We start from the raw sequence: 18,485 nt of genomic DNA, 5'->3' as shown, positions 1-18,485 counted from the left end.
CCGTCCTAGTTTTACAGGAGAAGTTAAGGGCTGGGGAGCGATAAGTTGCTGCTGCCATCAGTCAAACTGCTGGGAGAAGGTAGCAGTGTTTAGCTTACCCCAATGTGTATCTATAGATGCAGACAACTCAGTGGAGGAACCAATGGGAGTGTACACACACTGGTGCTTCCTTAGCACCTGTCTTGTTATAGGAGGCACCCGAAGAAGGGTAGAAGCCTATGGTGCCTTTGCTAGGGGTAGCTAGTCTCCACCTGAAAGCTATCAAACACTGCCTTGCTGTTAAGATGTGTTTGGTAAGCTTTTATATGGGTTTGGGAATATCCCTTAGTTGAAGGACTAGCAGGTACATGAGATGATACAGGGACGACAAACGGCAGCCTGCCAATTGTGTTATCAAGGCATTCATTTCCTCATAATAGGAGGAGATACCTGGGCAGGCCCAAAACACATTACAGAGGCTTACACCTTCAGCACTGATTACTCACTGAAGGGTATATGGAATATCACACATTATGGATAGGGATAATTCCTGCCCCAACATTGTCACGTAGGTATGTTCATTAAAAAGGAACCTTTACATATCACTACTAGTATTTTCTGTATTTGTGAAACAAGACCAAGGTCCATCCCTGTAGATATGTACTACTAAAATTTAATATCCTTGGCAAGGAATTATCATAACAGCAAACTTTAAGATAGCTGTAAAAATTCTGTCAAAAATATCATATTGATCATGTAGCATGAAGAAAGAAAATAGGCCCCTGATGCAGAGAATAGTCAGCTGACCCAGCCTATTCAGGTTTGAGCCATGTGTAAAGTCAAGCTATCTGGGAAGTCATAATTGAAAATTAAGACATTAGATGACATTTGTTTTGGTTTTGTCTATAAATGCTCAGGAGAATTGCATGGGAGAAAGGAGTTTAGAGGTGGGAATTGTTAAGGAGGAACTCCATAAAAGTGGAGTTGGGATAGATAGGAATGAGCCAGAGTTTCTCAATTTCAGTCCATCTGCAATATGCCCAAAAAGTGAAGCAGGAGGCTCAGTGCCATAAGTGTGAAGTTAAAAAGTATTTTTTAATTTTAGCCCCCCCCCCTAGTCTCCATAAAGCCTTGAGTATGCAAAGGACACCGTCCGTGAATAGTCTGTGACAAATATATCCCCATATAAGGTTTAGAAAGGCAACCTGGAGATTTTTAAAATCCCCCTTAGGGACCCTGTTTTAAATACACCTTGAACTAACGCAAGTCAAATAAAAAAAGTCAATCTGCCAGTATTTGAAGTGTAATGTCTTTTGATTCACATACCTGAAGGCCAACACGAATTCTTTTAGTTAGGGCACCCTCTGGAAAAACAGCCTGGACCTGAGGTACCACATTGCTGCTCAGAATTCCTCCTTCAGGTCCAATCAGGTTGTTGTCCTGTTTAACCCGAGAAACCACCGCAAAATATTGTGGAAAGTCCCGGGTAATAATACGGCAAATGCGTTTCTTTTCCAGTTCCTCTGGAGAGTCAAGAACTGCATAGAGATGGCAGAGATACAGTTTAATGACCACACACACTGAGTGAGGAAGTCATCATACAGTCACATTTTTTACACTATCTATCTAACATTCAGAAAGATATTAAACAAATGTGTTCTTAATCAATACCGTATACTCAGAAACATAAAAAGGCTGACAATAGGCCTAGCTTTAATTGACCAATGATCTGTAGCCTATGAGAACCATGTGGCAAGCTAGCTAACTCCTTCTAGAGAAATATTTGGTCATTTGGGCCGGACTTTTTTCATCTGACCTCAATTAAGGAGACAAGCACTGAGGCTGTTCACAAACTCTGCCCAATGTGCGTATGAATATATTTATCCTATAAATATGAACTTTATTGTCTATTTGACATCATCACAGATATATGAGACTGTAAGAGTCCCTTTCTCACTACCCTGAGGTCTATAATTACCACATATATCACAATGTTCAATGTAAAGGCCTCTGCAATTAGCTGCACATCCCATAGATACAATTTAAAAGGATTGTAAAGGTAGAAGGTTTGTTATCTTAATGCATTCTATGTGCAGCAGCCCCCTCAGCCCCCCTAACACTTATCTGAGGTCCCTCTCTGTCAAGAGAAGTCCACGAGTGTCTCAGCCATCCGAGATTCTCCTTCCTAATTGGCTGAGACACAGCAGTGGCGCCATTGGCTCCCGCTGCTGTCAAAGTCAGCTAGCCAATCAGGGGAGAGAGGGGGTGGGGCCGGGTTGGGCTCCATATCTGAATGGAAATAAGAGAGCTGTGACCCAGCTCGGGTGCCCCGATAGCAAGCTGCTTGCTGTGGGGGGACTGAACAGGAGGGAGGGGCCAGGATCACAGAAGAGGGACCTGAGACGAGGAGGATCCAGGCTGATCTGTGCAAATCCACTGCAACAGAGCAGGTAAATATAACATGTTTATTATTTTTATAGGAAAAAAAACAGCCTTTACAATCACTTTAAAGTTTTGGATAAGCATTATCATGTATTATATGATATCCGCATATGTAAGTAACAAAAATACCTTCATCCATTCCATTAAGAATCTCATTCAATTCATCTTCAGTAAATTCACAGAAATGTTCTTTCCAGTTATCTCCAGTTTCACTACGCAGTATCACTAGTTCACGCTCATTTCCACGCAAAGCCGCAAAATGGGGGATCTCAACAATAACAGGCCTAAATAAAAATATACATTAAACTCTGTAATTAATGAGGCAAGTGATTTACTGCTGGAGAAAAGAAGCTTAGAGTTCCTAATTTGCAAGCACACACACAACGCTTTTAAAGTCAACAGATTTACTGCATCAGAAAATTATAGGCAGTTTATCGTTGCAGCTTTACTTAGTTGGAAACAGATTGTATGTGTTGAAAATTATGATCAACTATAACACAGAAAGTGTGGTTATTTTGGGATGTGTCATGCATTTAAATAATCTTCAGCATTAAGTCGCACTGGGATTTCAGTCACTGACAATAAACATGTTGTCTAAGCTTGTGCTCCATTGTGCTCTGACCCAGATTAAAAGTCAATCACTAGTTAAAAAAGACAAAAAGAAAACAATCACATGCTCAAGCAAAAAGCAACACCACTTCACAATAAAATGTCAAAAGAAGAAGGCACACATACTACTGCACTAAAACAAAAACAGTCACAGGGATTACAATGCCTCTTCAGGACACATTTAAAAAAAAAAAAAAATCACACAGATCATGGAAAAATCACTGACAGAAATAAATAAATTATGTTGGAGAACAACAGGGACGAATAGGGGGGCCGGCATCCATCAACTTGATCTAAAGTCTCTCCTACCCAAGGAATTTGGTTCCAGGAGGTCCCAGTTGAAGGATTCGGCTGACCAAGCTTTCTCCCTCATTTAGAGGGGGGGGAGCCGTAGGAAGGTGAAGTTTACTGAATACATCCAAAGCAGCAGTGGGAGAAAGAACATAGGTAAGAGTAATTTCAGCTTGTGTTAGAGGTGAAATGCCACAGTTTGGAAGTAGAAAAATGTGTATTACATGCCAGCTAAAAGTAAAAACGAAAAACAAAGTAGTATTCTATCCCACTACCTCAGTAGGCCCATGGGATCAATCTGTTTTACATGTTCAAATCTATCAAAGGCACTAACAGATATGACAAAAAATTGAAAAAGGAAAAATCATTTCTAGATTCACAATAGGCAGTATTTGTTCACAGCACATATGTCATGTCATATCAATATACAGTTTTTAGCACATGCAGTTAAAGCTGGACTCCACCCAATGCCTTTTTTTTAGCTTTGGGTGCAGTGTGGAGGGTTTGACAAAAGTGTCCCAAACACAGCTCTGACCACATTTTCACCCACCCTGTTTCCTCCTGTGGCCCACCCTGTTTCCTCCTGTGGTATGTATTCTTCATGAAATAAATAGGCAATGCACTCCACAGAAGAGAACCGGAAGATACTGGAGACCTGTCTCCAAAGTAATAATGGGTGGTAGATTTAACCACCCTTCATCCAAATCTAAAAAATGCAAATGCTCTATAAGCTGCCTACTCACTCACTTACCCCTAAATTGTATGCTTCAACATTCATAGAAAGCAAAGATGGAAAAATGAAAAGATGGAAACATTCAAAGTTAAGTGCCAGATGACAGAGTTTGTTATTTGTTGGTCAGGAAGGTAATATGGTTTCCATTTACTGCACTCTGTCATGCAACAAAAGTGTGATGTTTATTAGTTATTGAATCATATAGTATCTGGTATGCCATATCATAAAGGCTTTTGTGTAACTGAACACAAAAAGCTAAATTAAGGGGTGGATTTACTAAAGGCAAATAGACTGTGCATTTTGCAAAGTGCAGTTGCACTCTGCAAGTGTAGTTGCTCCAGAGCTTAGTAAATGAGAAGAAGCTCTGTTGACTTCCATCATCCACTCATGTACAAGCAAAAATACTGTTTTTTTTAAAATTTTCCTTGCACGTGATTGGGTATTCTTTACAAAGTGAAGGTTTACCTCATTTACTAAGCTCTGGAGCAACTGCACTTTGTGAAGCACACAATCTATTTGCCTTAATAAATCAACCCCAAAGAGCCTTCAGAATACTATCAAAATAAGTTAAAAATGATAAAATGGTAAATTTGGCAATCAACTCCAGATTCTTACAAACAAATCAAATCACCAATGCTTGCTAAGTCTGCTATATAAGTAATGATTTTGTATTTGGTACAAGTGTTAACCTACAGTGGGAACGGAAAGTATTTAGACCCCCTTACATTTTTTACTCTTTGTTATATTGCAACCATTTGCTAAAATCATTTAAGTTAATTTTTTTTCCTCATTAATGTACACACAGCACCCCATATTGACAGAAAAACAGAGAATTGTTGACATTTTTGCAGATTTATTAAAAAAGAAAAACTGAAATATCACATGGTCCTAAGTATTCAGACCCTTTGCTCAGTATTTAGTAGAAACACCCTTTCGATCTAATACAGCCATGAGTCTTTTTGGGAAAGATGCAACAAGTTTTTCACACCTGGATTTGGGGATCCTCTGCCATTTCTCCTTGCAGATCCTCTCCAGTTCTGTCAGGTTGGATGGTGAACGTTGGTGGACAGCCATTTTTAGGTCTCTCCAGAGAGGCTCAATTGGGTTTAAGTCAGGGCTCTGGCTCGGCCATGCAAGAACAGTCACGCAGGTTGTTGTGAAGCCACTCCTTTGTTATTTTAGCTGTGTGCTTAGGGTCATTGTCTTGTTGGAAGGTAAACCTTCGGCCCAGTCTGAGGTCCTGAGCACTCTGGAGAAGGTTTTCATCCAGGATATCCCTGTACTTGGCCGCATTCATCTTTCCCTCGATTGCAACCAGTCGTCCTGTCCCTGCAGCTGAAAAACACCCCCACAGCATTTCTACAACTTTCTCCCATCTCCCGACTGCTCAGCCACAGTGATCTTTGGGTTCTTCTTTACCTCTCTCACCAAGGCTCTTCTCCCCCCGATAGCTCAGTTTGGCCGGATGGCCAGCTCTAGGAAGGGCTCTGGTCATCCAAACGTCTTCCATTTAAGGATTATGGAGGTCACTGTGCTCTTAGGAACCTTAAGTGCAGCAGAATTTTTTTGGTAACCTTGGCCAGATCTGTGCCTTGCCACAATTCTGTCTCTGAGCTCTTCCAGCAGTTCCTTTGATCTCATGATTCTCATTTGCTCTGAGATGCACTGTGAGCTGTAAGGTCTTATATAGACGGGTGTGTGGCTTTCCTAATCAAGTCCAATCAGTATAGTCAAACACAGTTGGACACAAATGAAGGTGTAGAATCTTCTCAAGGATAATCAAAAGAAATGGACAGCACCTGAGTTAAATATATGAGTGTCACAGCAAAGGGTCTGAATACTTAGGACCATGTGATATTTCAGTTTTTCTTTTTTAATAAATCTGCAAAAATGTCAACAATTCTGTGTTTTTCTGTCAATATGGGGTGCTGTGTGTACATTAATGAGGAAAAAAATGAACTTAAATGATTTTAGCAAATGGCTGCAATATAACAAAGAGTGAAAAATTCAAGGGGGTCTGAATACTTTCAGTCCCCACTGTATGTTATAAAGTAACATTTTTTGATATATTTTTGCTTTCCCCTCTACAAATCAACAAAATGATGTTCTTCAGTACAGCGCATCATTTGTGCAGTAAAAAGTTAAGCCAAAGACATAACTTTACAGCTACAATGTTGGGAAAACATTTTCAACATCACTGCAAAATATCACAGTGTGTATGTGCAAAATTACGTATACAGTATTCTTCAAACAGTTAGTATAGCTTACCTATCATCTCTTTTCACATCAGAGTAAAGCAATAATTAAATAAACACAGCAAAAATAAGCCAAATTGTAGACATTATTTCCCCGTAAGTACAACTTACTAGTCAACTAAACTAATACAAATGTCAGTGCATTGTGTATCTCATACACTACAGCTTTCAAAAAGTTTAGAATTTAAAAAGACCCAATCGCAGAAGAAAAATAATGCAGATGTAAAATGTAGGTACCTGAAGCTGCCTGCAAATAGCTGCAACAGCCTCCCCTGCCTTATGGCCAAATACCGGGTCATTTTGACAGGCAAAGCCCCAACACGACTTGCCTACTCCTTCCAACCTCCTGCAAATTCATACTAGCCTGCAGGGCAGCCTATTAAACTAATGGGACAATAGGAATGTTTAAGGATAGAAAGGTAGCAGAAAACTCCAACACCACCAAAAAGAGTTTTGCATGTCAGAATGCCCAAGCCATCAGGGCTGGGTTTTGGAGGCTGCTGAATGTATGTGTAAGAACCACTAGGTGTTTGCAAAACCAGCAATCTGTCATTTCTAAAGTAATCGGCATCTCAGGCAGCTGAAGGCACATGTGGAAGAGGAGAATCACTGGGGATGGCAGGCAACACATTCAGGGACATGCCTCTTGTCTCAAGTCTTCCTCTTCTATGTGTGCCTTCAGCTGCCTTACACCCTGCTTACTTTGGCAGCTGAGCAGGTCCAGCACCAGCTCACTTCAGGAATGACAGTTTGCCAGTTTTAGTCCATCCTGTCTTCATCCTCTGGCAGTGCTGATACGTGGTTACTGTGCTTATCTTTGGACATTGATCAAACTGTTTTTAGTTCATAATAAACTTGTCTAAAGATCTTCGTACTTCTGTTTCACTGTTTGTGCCTAAATATTACTTACCTCTGCATTACTGTTCTACTATGATTTCCTCTAAGTCTGACATTTACTAAAGTTGGTCACAAACAATACAAGATTATTATCTTATCTGACAATATGTCGGATGTGAGCAGATACTCCTGGCTAACCAGTCTCAAGATAGAAGTCAATAGGATAGTACCATCATTACTATCTGATAAGGCTGGTGCATAGGTTGTCTGCTCAGCTGCCTAATGGATAAAAACATGTATTGCTGGATAAGTAACTCTCCGTTGATCTATTTACCACATTAACTTACTTCTTTATCAGGGTTCCAATCGATCATCACTGACATTATTGTACATGTCACAGTGATATAGTTGTGAACACAATAGAACACTAATTTACATAACATATCTTTCTCTGATCTCTACCACTTAAGCCTGGTATACACTAATAGTCTTTTTTTGGTTCAACTCAGTTCAACTCAGCTCTGGTCGAAAGCCACTGTACTAACAGTTACAATGTTAGTATAGCAATCTCCCCCGCTAAGCTGTTGTGTTCTGACAGGGGGGTGGCCCCTCTGCCAGAACACTGAGAGCGCTGATTGGGAGCAGTTCTGAGGCAGAGAGCGCTGATTGGGAGCCAGTTGGCTGCTGGTTTTCCAGCATGCTCGTCCCACAGAAGCTGGCCCAATGGCTGGCTACTGTCGGACCAGCTGACATAAACAGTGGCAGAATGTTGGCCGGTTTTCATTGAGCCGCCAGATGTCTACCAGCATTCGACCCGTGTGTACTAGGCATTAGCAAAGGTAAGATGTAAGGCTGGGCATACATTATACAATTTTATTGTTCAATTTTCTTTAGATTGAACTTCAACTATCTAGTGCAAGGGATTGCCTAATTGCATGCAAATTGAAAGTATTTAGGTTTGACCTCATATTATATGCTTTCGGTAAATCTAAAGAAAGATTGTATAGGAAAATTGTATAATGTATGGCCTGCCTAATTGGGAAAGCTCCATATGGACAGAAATATTCTAATCTAATTTCAATCTTACTATACAATACCCTTTAACAATCTTGAAAGTGTCCATTTCTGCATGACATGTAAAATAAAATAAGCCATGAATGGTCAGCATCTGAACCTACCCAAGGAACTGAGCTCCAGAAGGGCCAACTTCAATGAGACGACTAGCCAGACCTTCTCCTTCTACCATAGGCGGCATAGTGGCCAATCTATGGCGCTTCACCAAACGGCAGGTCACTCTTGTGGGGGCAGTGCATTTCCGGGGAGGAATTATTATTCTTAGTCCATTGTGCCTGCAACCTCTCATGGCACCTCCTCGGGCATCCACCATAAAGCTAACCAGGAAACTGAGAAAAAGCAAAATAACCATAAAAGTAAGCACAAGACAAAGTCCCAAAGAGATTAAATCACTGTTTTAATTTACAAATACTAAGTACTACAAAATAAAAAGAGTCAGTAATTTATTTCACAAAATTCTAAATAAGATGGGTAACATCTGCAATAAAATGATCATATAGTATTAAAGTTGAAGTTTAGCCATACAAAAAACAAAACAAAAAAATTCTCTATAGATTTATAAGCTAACTTGCCTATCACAGGATTCACTCCCCTATTCACAGATCGTGTTACAGGCAGTGAAAGCAATAAGGCCTGGTTCACACTAGTGCAGCTGCGATTTTATCTGATTTCCAATGCAATTATGTAGTGCATCTGCAGTATGACTTGGTGTGTTTTTGATGCAATTTTTATACTAGAGCAATTTCTGGAGAAGGAGAATAGTTGGGGGGGGGGGGGGGGTGCACCAGAATTGCATTGAGAACATGTGTAGATGTGTTTTTGATGTGTTTCCATTGACGTCTATAGGGCACAAAATCACACTGCATTGCACCAAAGTAGCATAGGACCCTTCCTCAAAGTTGCATCACATTTACGTTGCATTTATGTGAACAGGCACCATTGAAATAAATGTGATTTCTATTGTCATGTGATTCTGAGCAGCCTAAGTTGCATTTGAAATTGCACTCGTGTGAACCAGGCCTAAATGAAGGTTCCTCAATCAGTGGCATCCCCCGTGCATTGTGGGCGCATGGGCGCTGCCCCCCCCGACAACTCCGCTGCCCTTTCTATTCATATGCCCGGCCCCTTTCAGGACACCGGACACATGAAATACCATGGCAGGGATAGGCAGGGGGTGTGTATTTTGAAACATGTGATTAGAGCCAGAGGCTCTAATAGGCTTCAAAATAGGGTGTGCTCAGGGCAGAGCACTGCGTCCCGATCCCACCCTGTTGTGTGGCATAGCGAATGAATTTTCGCTATTTTCACACTAACATTCCTGCCTGCTAATCAGCGGGCAGGTCAGTGAGACCTGTCTGCTGATTGGCCAAAGCATTAGGCGATTCAATTGGATGCCTAACGCTTTGGTGGAAGAGGAGACGAGCGGACACAGGAGCCGCAGCCGCCGCTTCCCGCCGAGGAGCGCCACCAAGGAAGAGACGAGAGCCGTAAAGGAAGAGACGAGAGCCGCCGAGAAGAGTCGCCGAGGAGGAGAGCCGCCGCTTCCCGCCGAGGAGAGCCCCGTCACTCCAAGAGAGGAGCAGTAAGTACCACCAGACCGGCCACGAGGGGGGGGGATTAGTGAAGTGACAGCTGAGCGTGGCTGCATTTGATGGGCACAAGTGGCTGCATTTGATAGGCACAAGTGGCTGCATTTGACAGGTACAAGTGGCTGCATTTGATGGGCACAAATGGCTGCATATGATGGGTACAAGTGGCTGCATTTGATTGGCACAAGTGACTGCATTTACTGGGCACAAGTGGCTGCATAAACTGGGCACAAGTGGCTGCATTTGATGGGCACAAGTGGCTGCATTTGACAGGCACAAGTGACTGCATTTACTGAGCACAAGTGGCTGCATATACTGGGCACAGGTGGCTGCATTTGATGGGCACAAGTGGCTGCATTTGACGGGAACAGGTGGCTGCATATGATGGGCACAAGTGGCTGCATTTAATTGGCACAAGTGGCTGCATATGATGGGCACAAGTGGCTGTGTTTGATGGGCACAGTGGCTGCATTTGTTCGGCACAATGGCTGCATTTAATGGGCACAGTGAGGCTGCAATTGATGGGGGGGGTCAGTATTTTTCAGTTTGTTTGCGCCCCCCAAAAATTTTGAGCACCAGCCGCCACTGTCCTCAATGTAGGAGGGAGGAGATGTTGGGTTCTTGGTTAGGAACTTTTTCACGGCAGCTTCACATAAGACATGAAGCTATTAAACCACACAGCACCAGAAATTCAGTGACAGTAAGAGGACTGGATCCAGTCCTCCAGTCCTGAAGATCTGTACAGGATCCAGTTGTCGTGGGACATCCTTTAATACAGTTAGCTCGATAAAGCTATAGATACATTTTTTTTTTAATGGCTAAACTTCAGCTATAATGTTTTCATTTGTTTTTTAATAAAATAACAAGCAAAATAAAATGAAAATTAGCAGTGCTTTGTATTTGTTTACAGTGCATTCTACTCTGTGTATAGCATATTATCTAAAGTGTGTGTGTTTTAATAGCTTAAAATGCAAACATAGCAAGGCAACAGTATTAGAAAATTACAAGCTGTGAAAATCCACATATCTGCAACACAAAAGTGGGTCTGCATGCTGCTGATTAGAGGATAAGCATACATTTAGAGAGTTAATATTTACCTCCACATCCACTATACTGTATATATATATATATATATATATATATATATATATATTTTTTTTTTTTTTTTTTTTTATTTATTTACTTTCACACACATACACAAACAAGTAAGCATGCACCCATAATGCATATGAAAGGTGCCAGCAGTTTGAACATGCACTTTACAGTCAATGACAGTACCAAGATGTTTTTTTTTCTTACCATAAAACAATAAAATGGAATCTGATACACAAATTTTAAGATCTAACTGAAAGGTTGACTAGGTTAGGTTCACACAAAGAGTTAAAAATATTGCTTAGCAAGGAGAATAGTCTATTGAGACAAATGGGTTGTACTAAAACGTAGAACTAATTTCACTCTGACCAAAACTTTATTCATATTTTAATACTGTATGTTTCTAGTAAAAACATGTCCTCTGAACAGTAATTTCTCTACTAAAAAAGTAAAGTACCAAGAAGGTGACAGAGGTGCACTTTGCAAGGTGTAGTACTTTGCATCCACCAGGATAGACAACACCTGAGGGCTGGGGCAGATGCACTAATTTTGCTACATGATCTAAACTTTATTTAATTTAATCCCTGTTCATTATCAGTTAGAAATGACATTAGTAAACCCTGTAAATTATGGTCAGAGGTGTAACTAGAAGCTTCAGGGCCCCGGTGCAAGAAACAATAAAAGGCCCCCTGACCCCCGGCAGGGACCCTTCCCACTGATCCCAAGGCCATTTATTCCAGTTGAGGGGCCCGTTATTACAGTCCCATAATGGGACCCTTTCATATGTTCTGCAGTGGGTCCCCTTCGTGCCATCTTGGGTCCACCATGGTGGTGGAATGCCAGTGCCCGGTTGCAAGTGTGACCTTTGCGACCTGGGTAGTTCCACCACTGGTTATGATACATATCAACAATAAGTAGATGTATGGCTGTATGATAAGGGAAAGAGATTTGCATTACTGAATAATGCCAGAGTTTGAGACCCCAGGCCTTACCCTCATAGATGCTAAATTTCTTTTCCATTGGCTGTTAACCAAGTACAATTTTCTAAAGATGACATAATTCAGAGTGAAGTTGTCCAACCCTATTTTATAGCCATCCTTGTAGGGCAAGAAAAAGGGTGGCCATACATGTCCCAATAACAGAAAGTGACACAATAAATCTGAGCATAATTTGTGGTGATCATTCTATCTATGGGTTTACATTGGCACAATAACAAGTGTCTACATATATGTGCCTCAATGTACCATCGAGTTGAAATGGCAAGAAGATAGCAGTGGATTTCGGCAGTACCTGATTCAAGCTACAAAGAGCTAATCTACCATACCTTGCCTTTATCTGTGATAGATTCCCAATCTATGGCCACTGAAAGCCATAACATATTCAAAGTTCAGGACAGGAAAATGTAAAAAAAAAATCAGTTTTCAATGTACAAATTGTCAGATGGAATTTCATTGCTTATCATATAGAGTTTGTCCTAAAGGCTACCATAGCCTCTTCTCCTAAACAAAATACTAGTTTCCTGGCTGTCTAGTAGACTCCACTTTTTGCAATATGTGGAATCACTGACCTGGAACAAGAATACACTTTCTTTGACTTAACTGATCTGCATCCATGTTTAGGATTGTGACTAAGAAAGTAAAGCTAGTAATCTAATATAGCGGCCAGCCAGCTACCATTTTTCAGAGGAGTGCCTTCAGTGACAGGCCCCTAAACATCTAATAAACCCCCACAAAAAATGTACCACATTCCAGCTTACCAGTTCTTAGATGTGGCAGCTGTGTTTGTTTTATTTTTTAGGCTTTTTTGGTTTTATTTTTACTTGTTGATCTGGCCACTAACTCTGCAGCCAACGCATGTAACCATTTATGTAAAACTTTTATACCAAAAGGAAAATAACTGTTGCTGTAACTGCCTAAAAGTGTTAGCTTTCAGTGTGGCTTTAATTTTTTAGCCAAGTCCATCAAAATCACTAGTGCATCTAACACTACCCTCTCCCCAGACTGACAGTGCTGATTCAAAGGTGTCTCTCTTGCTCAGAAGGAGAGGATAGCAATAACATTCTCTATGTTTCTTTAAGCACATTTCTTCTTTGAAGTTTAATACAGTGCTGGGTTTGGCAATTGAGATAATCTAGCATATTTTCTGTTTCTCTTACCTTCTGAAATTCTAATTCTAATTCTGTATTTCTGATATCCTACTGTATACAGAAGACACAGGTAAAGACCATACAGCATACCTCACCACAGAGCAACCACAGTAAAATTTGCTACAATGTTTGCTGTGGGTAATACAGTAAAGCCTCTTTGGGGGGCATATTTAAAAACAGTGCAAATAGCAATAGTCTGAGGAAAAATAGTTAATCAAACATCAGCATTCAGAAAGCTTATATGAAATGCTAAGATGTGATTGGCTAGTATTATTTTCAACACACCATAGCTCTTAACACTGGACTATTAAATATGCCCATATATGGTCAATTTAAATGATCATGCAAATAATTTGCCCAAGCAAAAGCAGAATTGCAAATGTTGCACCATATACATCTTTCAATAAGGTTTCAATGATAGATGAAGATGGCTTTTGCGGGTTTGTTTTCTGAATACCAATACAGGTTCAGAGAACAAAAATATATATTTTTTTTAAATAAAATAATCAGGGTGCTTCAGTGTTTACTATTAAACAATACAAAGTTTAACAGAGGTTTAATAATAAGCTTTGATACAGCAAAACGTTTCTAGTATGGAATTTTACATATACTAGTGTGGCAGGCAGCAGACCTTGTTCACATTTACAGTATGCACAGTATGCACACATTAATATTTGTATACCTAGTAACATTTAAAGTGTTTATAAACCCTGAAATATAAAAAAAAGGCCTATAGTGCCGCAGGCCCCAGACCTTATTAGGTTTGCTGTGTATTATTCTTACATAGCCTGTAGTTGTTTTGCATTCTATCTGTCAAAAAGGACTCTTCACCAGTTCTTCTGTCCCCTTGCAGGGTCCCATTCACCCATGTCTGTGTTTGCATTCCCAGCCAAGACTACAGCTGAGCGTCCCTATGTTGCGTGTGTCCACACATACAGACAGTACTAAAAGTCTACAGTGGCAAGCCACTCCCTGGCTACTCCATCCTTCAAGAAAGTTGACTGACAGCAGCTTGAGCCTGCGTTGTCGAAGTGGCTAGTTCCATGTTGCCAAAAGTAATCAGTAAGTAATGTACTGCAAATGTTTGCCTCATTGAACAAAGATGATTGATTTTTAAACATTTAGCATTTAATGCAACTTTAAGTACATTACTAGCAATAAAGTTGTGATTACCTCTGCAACGCGCATTAAAAGATTGCATGTTGCATTTTGGGGACCCCCGCTGCCAATAAAATATAGTGGGCATCACACAATCTTAAGACCATCAAGCTACTGTTAAGCCGGCCCTAGACAGTTACAGGAAAGAAAACTGCTTGATTCCCCCATCAACACAATCAGTATTGATGGAGGACACTCGTTTGTGTTTTCCTGGCAGGGGGGGCAGGGGAAGCCATCCCCACCGGGAGAACACATTGATTATTACCAGCAGCTATAATAGCCACTAGCAATAATCCTATGTAAAATCCGACAAGCTGGTTGTACCCAAGTTGATCAATCGATCAACTTGAGCACATTCAGCCTGCTGATACATGGTTCAAATCTCAGGCCGGTTCAGCAGGGTTCAGCAGACTCGAACCATCCATGACCGGCTTTAATGATGAGCTCTAGGCAGGTATAAAGGAAAAAAATTACTGGAGTCTTGTATATACACATCAATATATAATTTAAACCAACACCCACCCTACCCACTTTACTGAATCTGGGAGTTCGTCTTCCCCCAGGCCCCTGTCATTTTTTGAATTTGGTGTGGTCTGTGAACGGAGAGACTACAAGTCTCATTTGCCACTGTGGCTGGGGGACTGGTAGATCTCAATGGATCACAAGTGCAGTGACGTCACTGCAGTTGCAGTCCATTGATATTTCCTCCAATCCCATAACCAAAGGTTTTTACTCGATATGGACCTGTGACTGGAAGAATAGTCTGCAGGAGCCTGTGCAATGCACCTGTGATCCACTCATCCCAGTTGCAATGTTCTGCAGACTCCAATGCCAAAAAATAATAAATGCACTTTAAAATTACTGTGACTTTATTTACTATTATTATTATTTATTTATTTTTTGCAAAAGGTGAAATATGCCATTGACGCCAATGAAAGAACCTGAATATTATGACCTGGCATTAGACTCCTACAATACACTGTATATATGGCAGAATTAAGACTGACTGGCAGTGCTCTGTGATTCTCAGCTACCTTATATATATATTTAATATACACATTTTGCTGTTTTTCTGGAGTTCAGCATTAAATGATATCTTATGCTTACATTTACTTCTAATAAAAATGGCTCCTCACATAATTCCAGATTAGAAATAGCTTTTGTTAAAGAACACCTGCAGCTTTTTTTTTTTTTTAATTTACAGTGCAAGCTGCCATCTTGGCATAAAGGTAACATATATCTACAATTTAAAGAATCATTCAACTTCAATATAAACAATCAATTTTAATAGAAGGGAAACCTGACAAAAATTGTATCTGTCAGGCTCGGTTCACACTGGGGCGACTTGTCAGGCGACCTAGTCGCCTGACAAGTCGCCTCCCGTTCTGTGCTATGGAACCGTTCTAATTGGAGCGACGCAAGTCGCTCCGACTTAGAAAAAGGTTCCTGTATTACTTTGGGGGCGACTTGGGGCGACTTGCATAGACTTCTATGCAGAAGTCGTCTCGCAAGTCGCCCCGCAGTCGTTTGCAGGTCGCCTCGCTGAGGCGACCTGCAAGTCGTGCCGCCCATGTGTGAACCGAGCCTAAGGATCACATTTTAGCACGATATAGAAGAAAACGTTGTGATTTGCAGATATCATTCCATTATTTTCTGTTTCTCTAGCATTTTTAGCTGTCGTTGGAGCCCTGCACATACATCTGCATTATTCTGATGGACTGAAAAACTCATCCAGCTTTTGGAAATGCTTACAAGGTGTAGGTGAAAGTGTATTTACACATGCACTGTGTATTTAATACATGATAACAGAAATGATGCTGTATTATTTCATATTTTAGGTAATTAGGTTAAACACACTAAAGCATCCTGATGTGAGTTACTGAAAACAATATGGAAGCAATGTAATCACATATCGAACATAAAGTTTAGGATCACCTGCTGTGGTCTCTCTCAAGACAAGGAGATATGTGGCTGCAACAGAACAGATTATTTAGCAGTGAGAAAGCACAGAAAGAAGAAAGAGAAAAAAGTCAAGAAATTCTAATGTAATCTGGCTAGGGCTACACAGGGGAATGTTTGCTACTGAGAGACATATATGATATGATATATGATGTTAAGTTAATACAGTATATTTTATATATATATATATATATATATATATATATATATATATATATATACACACACACGCGCACACCATTTAGCCATGAAATTACCACTGACAAGTAAAGGGAATAACAATTATTATCTTGTTATAATGGCATCTGAATGTGGGTGGCATATACTAAGTAGCAAGTGAACATGTCCCAGAAGATAACGTGTTGAAAGCAGAAAAAATGGGCAAGTGTAAGGATTTCAGCAACTTTCACAAGGGCCAAATTGTAATGGCTAAACAACTGGGTCAGAGCATCTTCAAAACTTAAGCTCTTGTGGGGTGTTCTCCGTCTGCAGTGGTCAGAATCCACTAAAATTGGTCTAAGGAAAGAAAACTGGCAAACTGGTGACAGGTCCATGTGCAGCCAAGGCTCCTTAATGCACATGGGGAACAAAGGCTGGCCCGTGTAGTCCAAATCTATAGAAGAACTACTGTAGCTCAAATTTCTGAAAAAAATAATGCTGGTTCCGATAGAAAAGTGTCAAAACACACAGGATGTTGCAATTTGTTGTGTGTGGGGCTGCATAGCTGCAGACCAGTCAGGGTGCTCATGTTGACCCAAGTCCACAGCCAAAAGTGCCTACAATGGGTACGCGAGCCTCCGAACTGGACTATGGTGCAATGGAAGTAGTGGAAGTAGGTAGCCTAATCTGATGATTTCAAGATTTGAGGAACACAACAAGTTTGAGGTATTGGCTTGGCCTTTAAATTCTCCAAATCTCAATACATTTGAGCATCTGTGGGATGTGCTGGAAAAATAAGTCCAGTCCAAGGAGGCCTCACCTTGAAAATGACAGAACTTAAGGGTTCTGCTACTGACGGCTTGGTGCAAAACACCACAGCATAATGAGTGGAAGCTCTGCTGATTTCTATCATCCAATCATGTGCAAGCAAAAACGCTATTTTTTATTTTTTTTGCATGTCCCCCTCAAATCTACAGCGACTGCACTTCCAAGTGCACTTCCAAGGAGTGCACAGTGGATTTGCCTTTAGTAAATACACCCCCCAGTGGTCTATTTATCAATGTTTTCACACAATTTTCACACATATCCAATTAAATCCAATTGTAATATGTGTAAATCCTGTGTGAAAGTTGTGTGAACCTTGTGTGAAAGCATTTATGAACAGACTCATAATAAAGTGCAAGAATTCCCAGCATGAAAATTGCTAATAACACCGTGCAAAAACAAAATAAAGTAATCAAAAACAAAATTAAGTCTACAGATCCAGATTCGAAGGCCTTATTCACACCTGTACGTCACACTTATGCGCTTTGTTTTGTTTGTGCGTTTGTCACACAACAGCATAGGGCAGCCCATTGACTTGAATGGGCTGCCCTTCATATGACAAATGTGCCAAAGTAGTTGCTGCAACTTTTATGTCGCACATTTTTCTTTAATGTGCAATTGTTATCTGCCTTTTAACGTATTTTTTGTGCGTTCTGGGAATGCATGCAGAAACACGAGTTTCTGTGCATGTTCCCGGAACGCACAGGTGTGAGTGGTGCCTAAAACTCACACAGAAATTAAAACAAACTGTACTCCAAAGTCATTAACCAGAGTGATCTATGTATGTGTTTAGTGATTTCTATCCAATATGAGCTGTGGCATTGTTTGTAATTGATCTAATCTTGGACGATATAAGAAATAATAGTATTTGATCATTAATTATTGTTTTGTTTTGGATAGGAATTCTGCTTCAGCAGATTTAGCAGAACGTGGACCTAACTGAGGAGAATGGTCATCATACCAGGTGAGCATATACAACCTTAGGGAAAGCATGGGCAAAGGATATTTGAACCTTGGTTGAAGACTATGGAACACAGGTAGAAGCTGATTTACTAAAGGATTTGAAAATGTTCACACAATAAAATGTGTGAAGATTCACTTTAGTTATCCAAACACGCATAAAGAAAATGCATGTTTACTTATTTCATTTGCACATGATTGGATAATCATTCTTTTGATTGCTGTGTTGAGACACGGATTTTACATTACACATGTAGGAAAATCTTTGTTGTTTGATCTATAGACATTATTTAGTATTGAATACTTTATAATGTAATGTTTATATTTGCATGATGATTAACACACCTCAAATTTGTGAATCCACATAGCTTTGGCTT

At 40.3% G+C, this 18,485-nt stretch overlaps 1 protein-coding gene across 27 annotated transcripts in view; it reads right to left on the bottom strand.

Annotated features, from left to right (window-relative positions):
* Positions 1-18,485, bottom strand: part of ANK2 (ankyrin 2) — a 793,913-nt gene that overhangs the window by 91,194 nt on the left and 684,234 nt on the right. For 13 of the 27 annotated variants that reach the window (XM_073602841.1, XM_073602877.1, XM_073602815.1 and 10 more), the window contains 5 exons: positions 16,141-16,176; positions 8,325-8,549; positions 3,340-3,438; positions 2,551-2,705; positions 1,306-1,517 (listed from right to left, as the gene is read on the bottom strand). In XM_073602841.1, the coding sequence (XP_073458942.1) occupies positions 1,306-1,517; positions 2,551-2,705; positions 3,340-3,438; positions 8,325-8,549; positions 16,141-16,176 (727 nt within the window). The remainder of the gene's footprint in view (positions 1-1,305; positions 1,518-2,550; positions 2,706-3,339; positions 3,439-8,324; positions 8,550-16,140; positions 16,177-18,485) is intronic. The other 14 variants (XM_073602919.1, XM_073602937.1, XM_073602963.1 and 11 more) reach the window with 3 other exon arrangements.

This window comes from Aquarana catesbeiana, linkage group LG01 (genome assembly GCF_042186555.1).
Source record: "Aquarana catesbeiana isolate 2022-GZ linkage group LG01, ASM4218655v1, whole genome shotgun sequence".
Classification (NCBI taxonomy): domain Eukaryota; kingdom Metazoa; phylum Chordata; class Amphibia; order Anura; family Ranidae; genus Aquarana; species Aquarana catesbeiana.
This window is presented reverse-complemented; position numbering and strand designations above follow the sequence as displayed.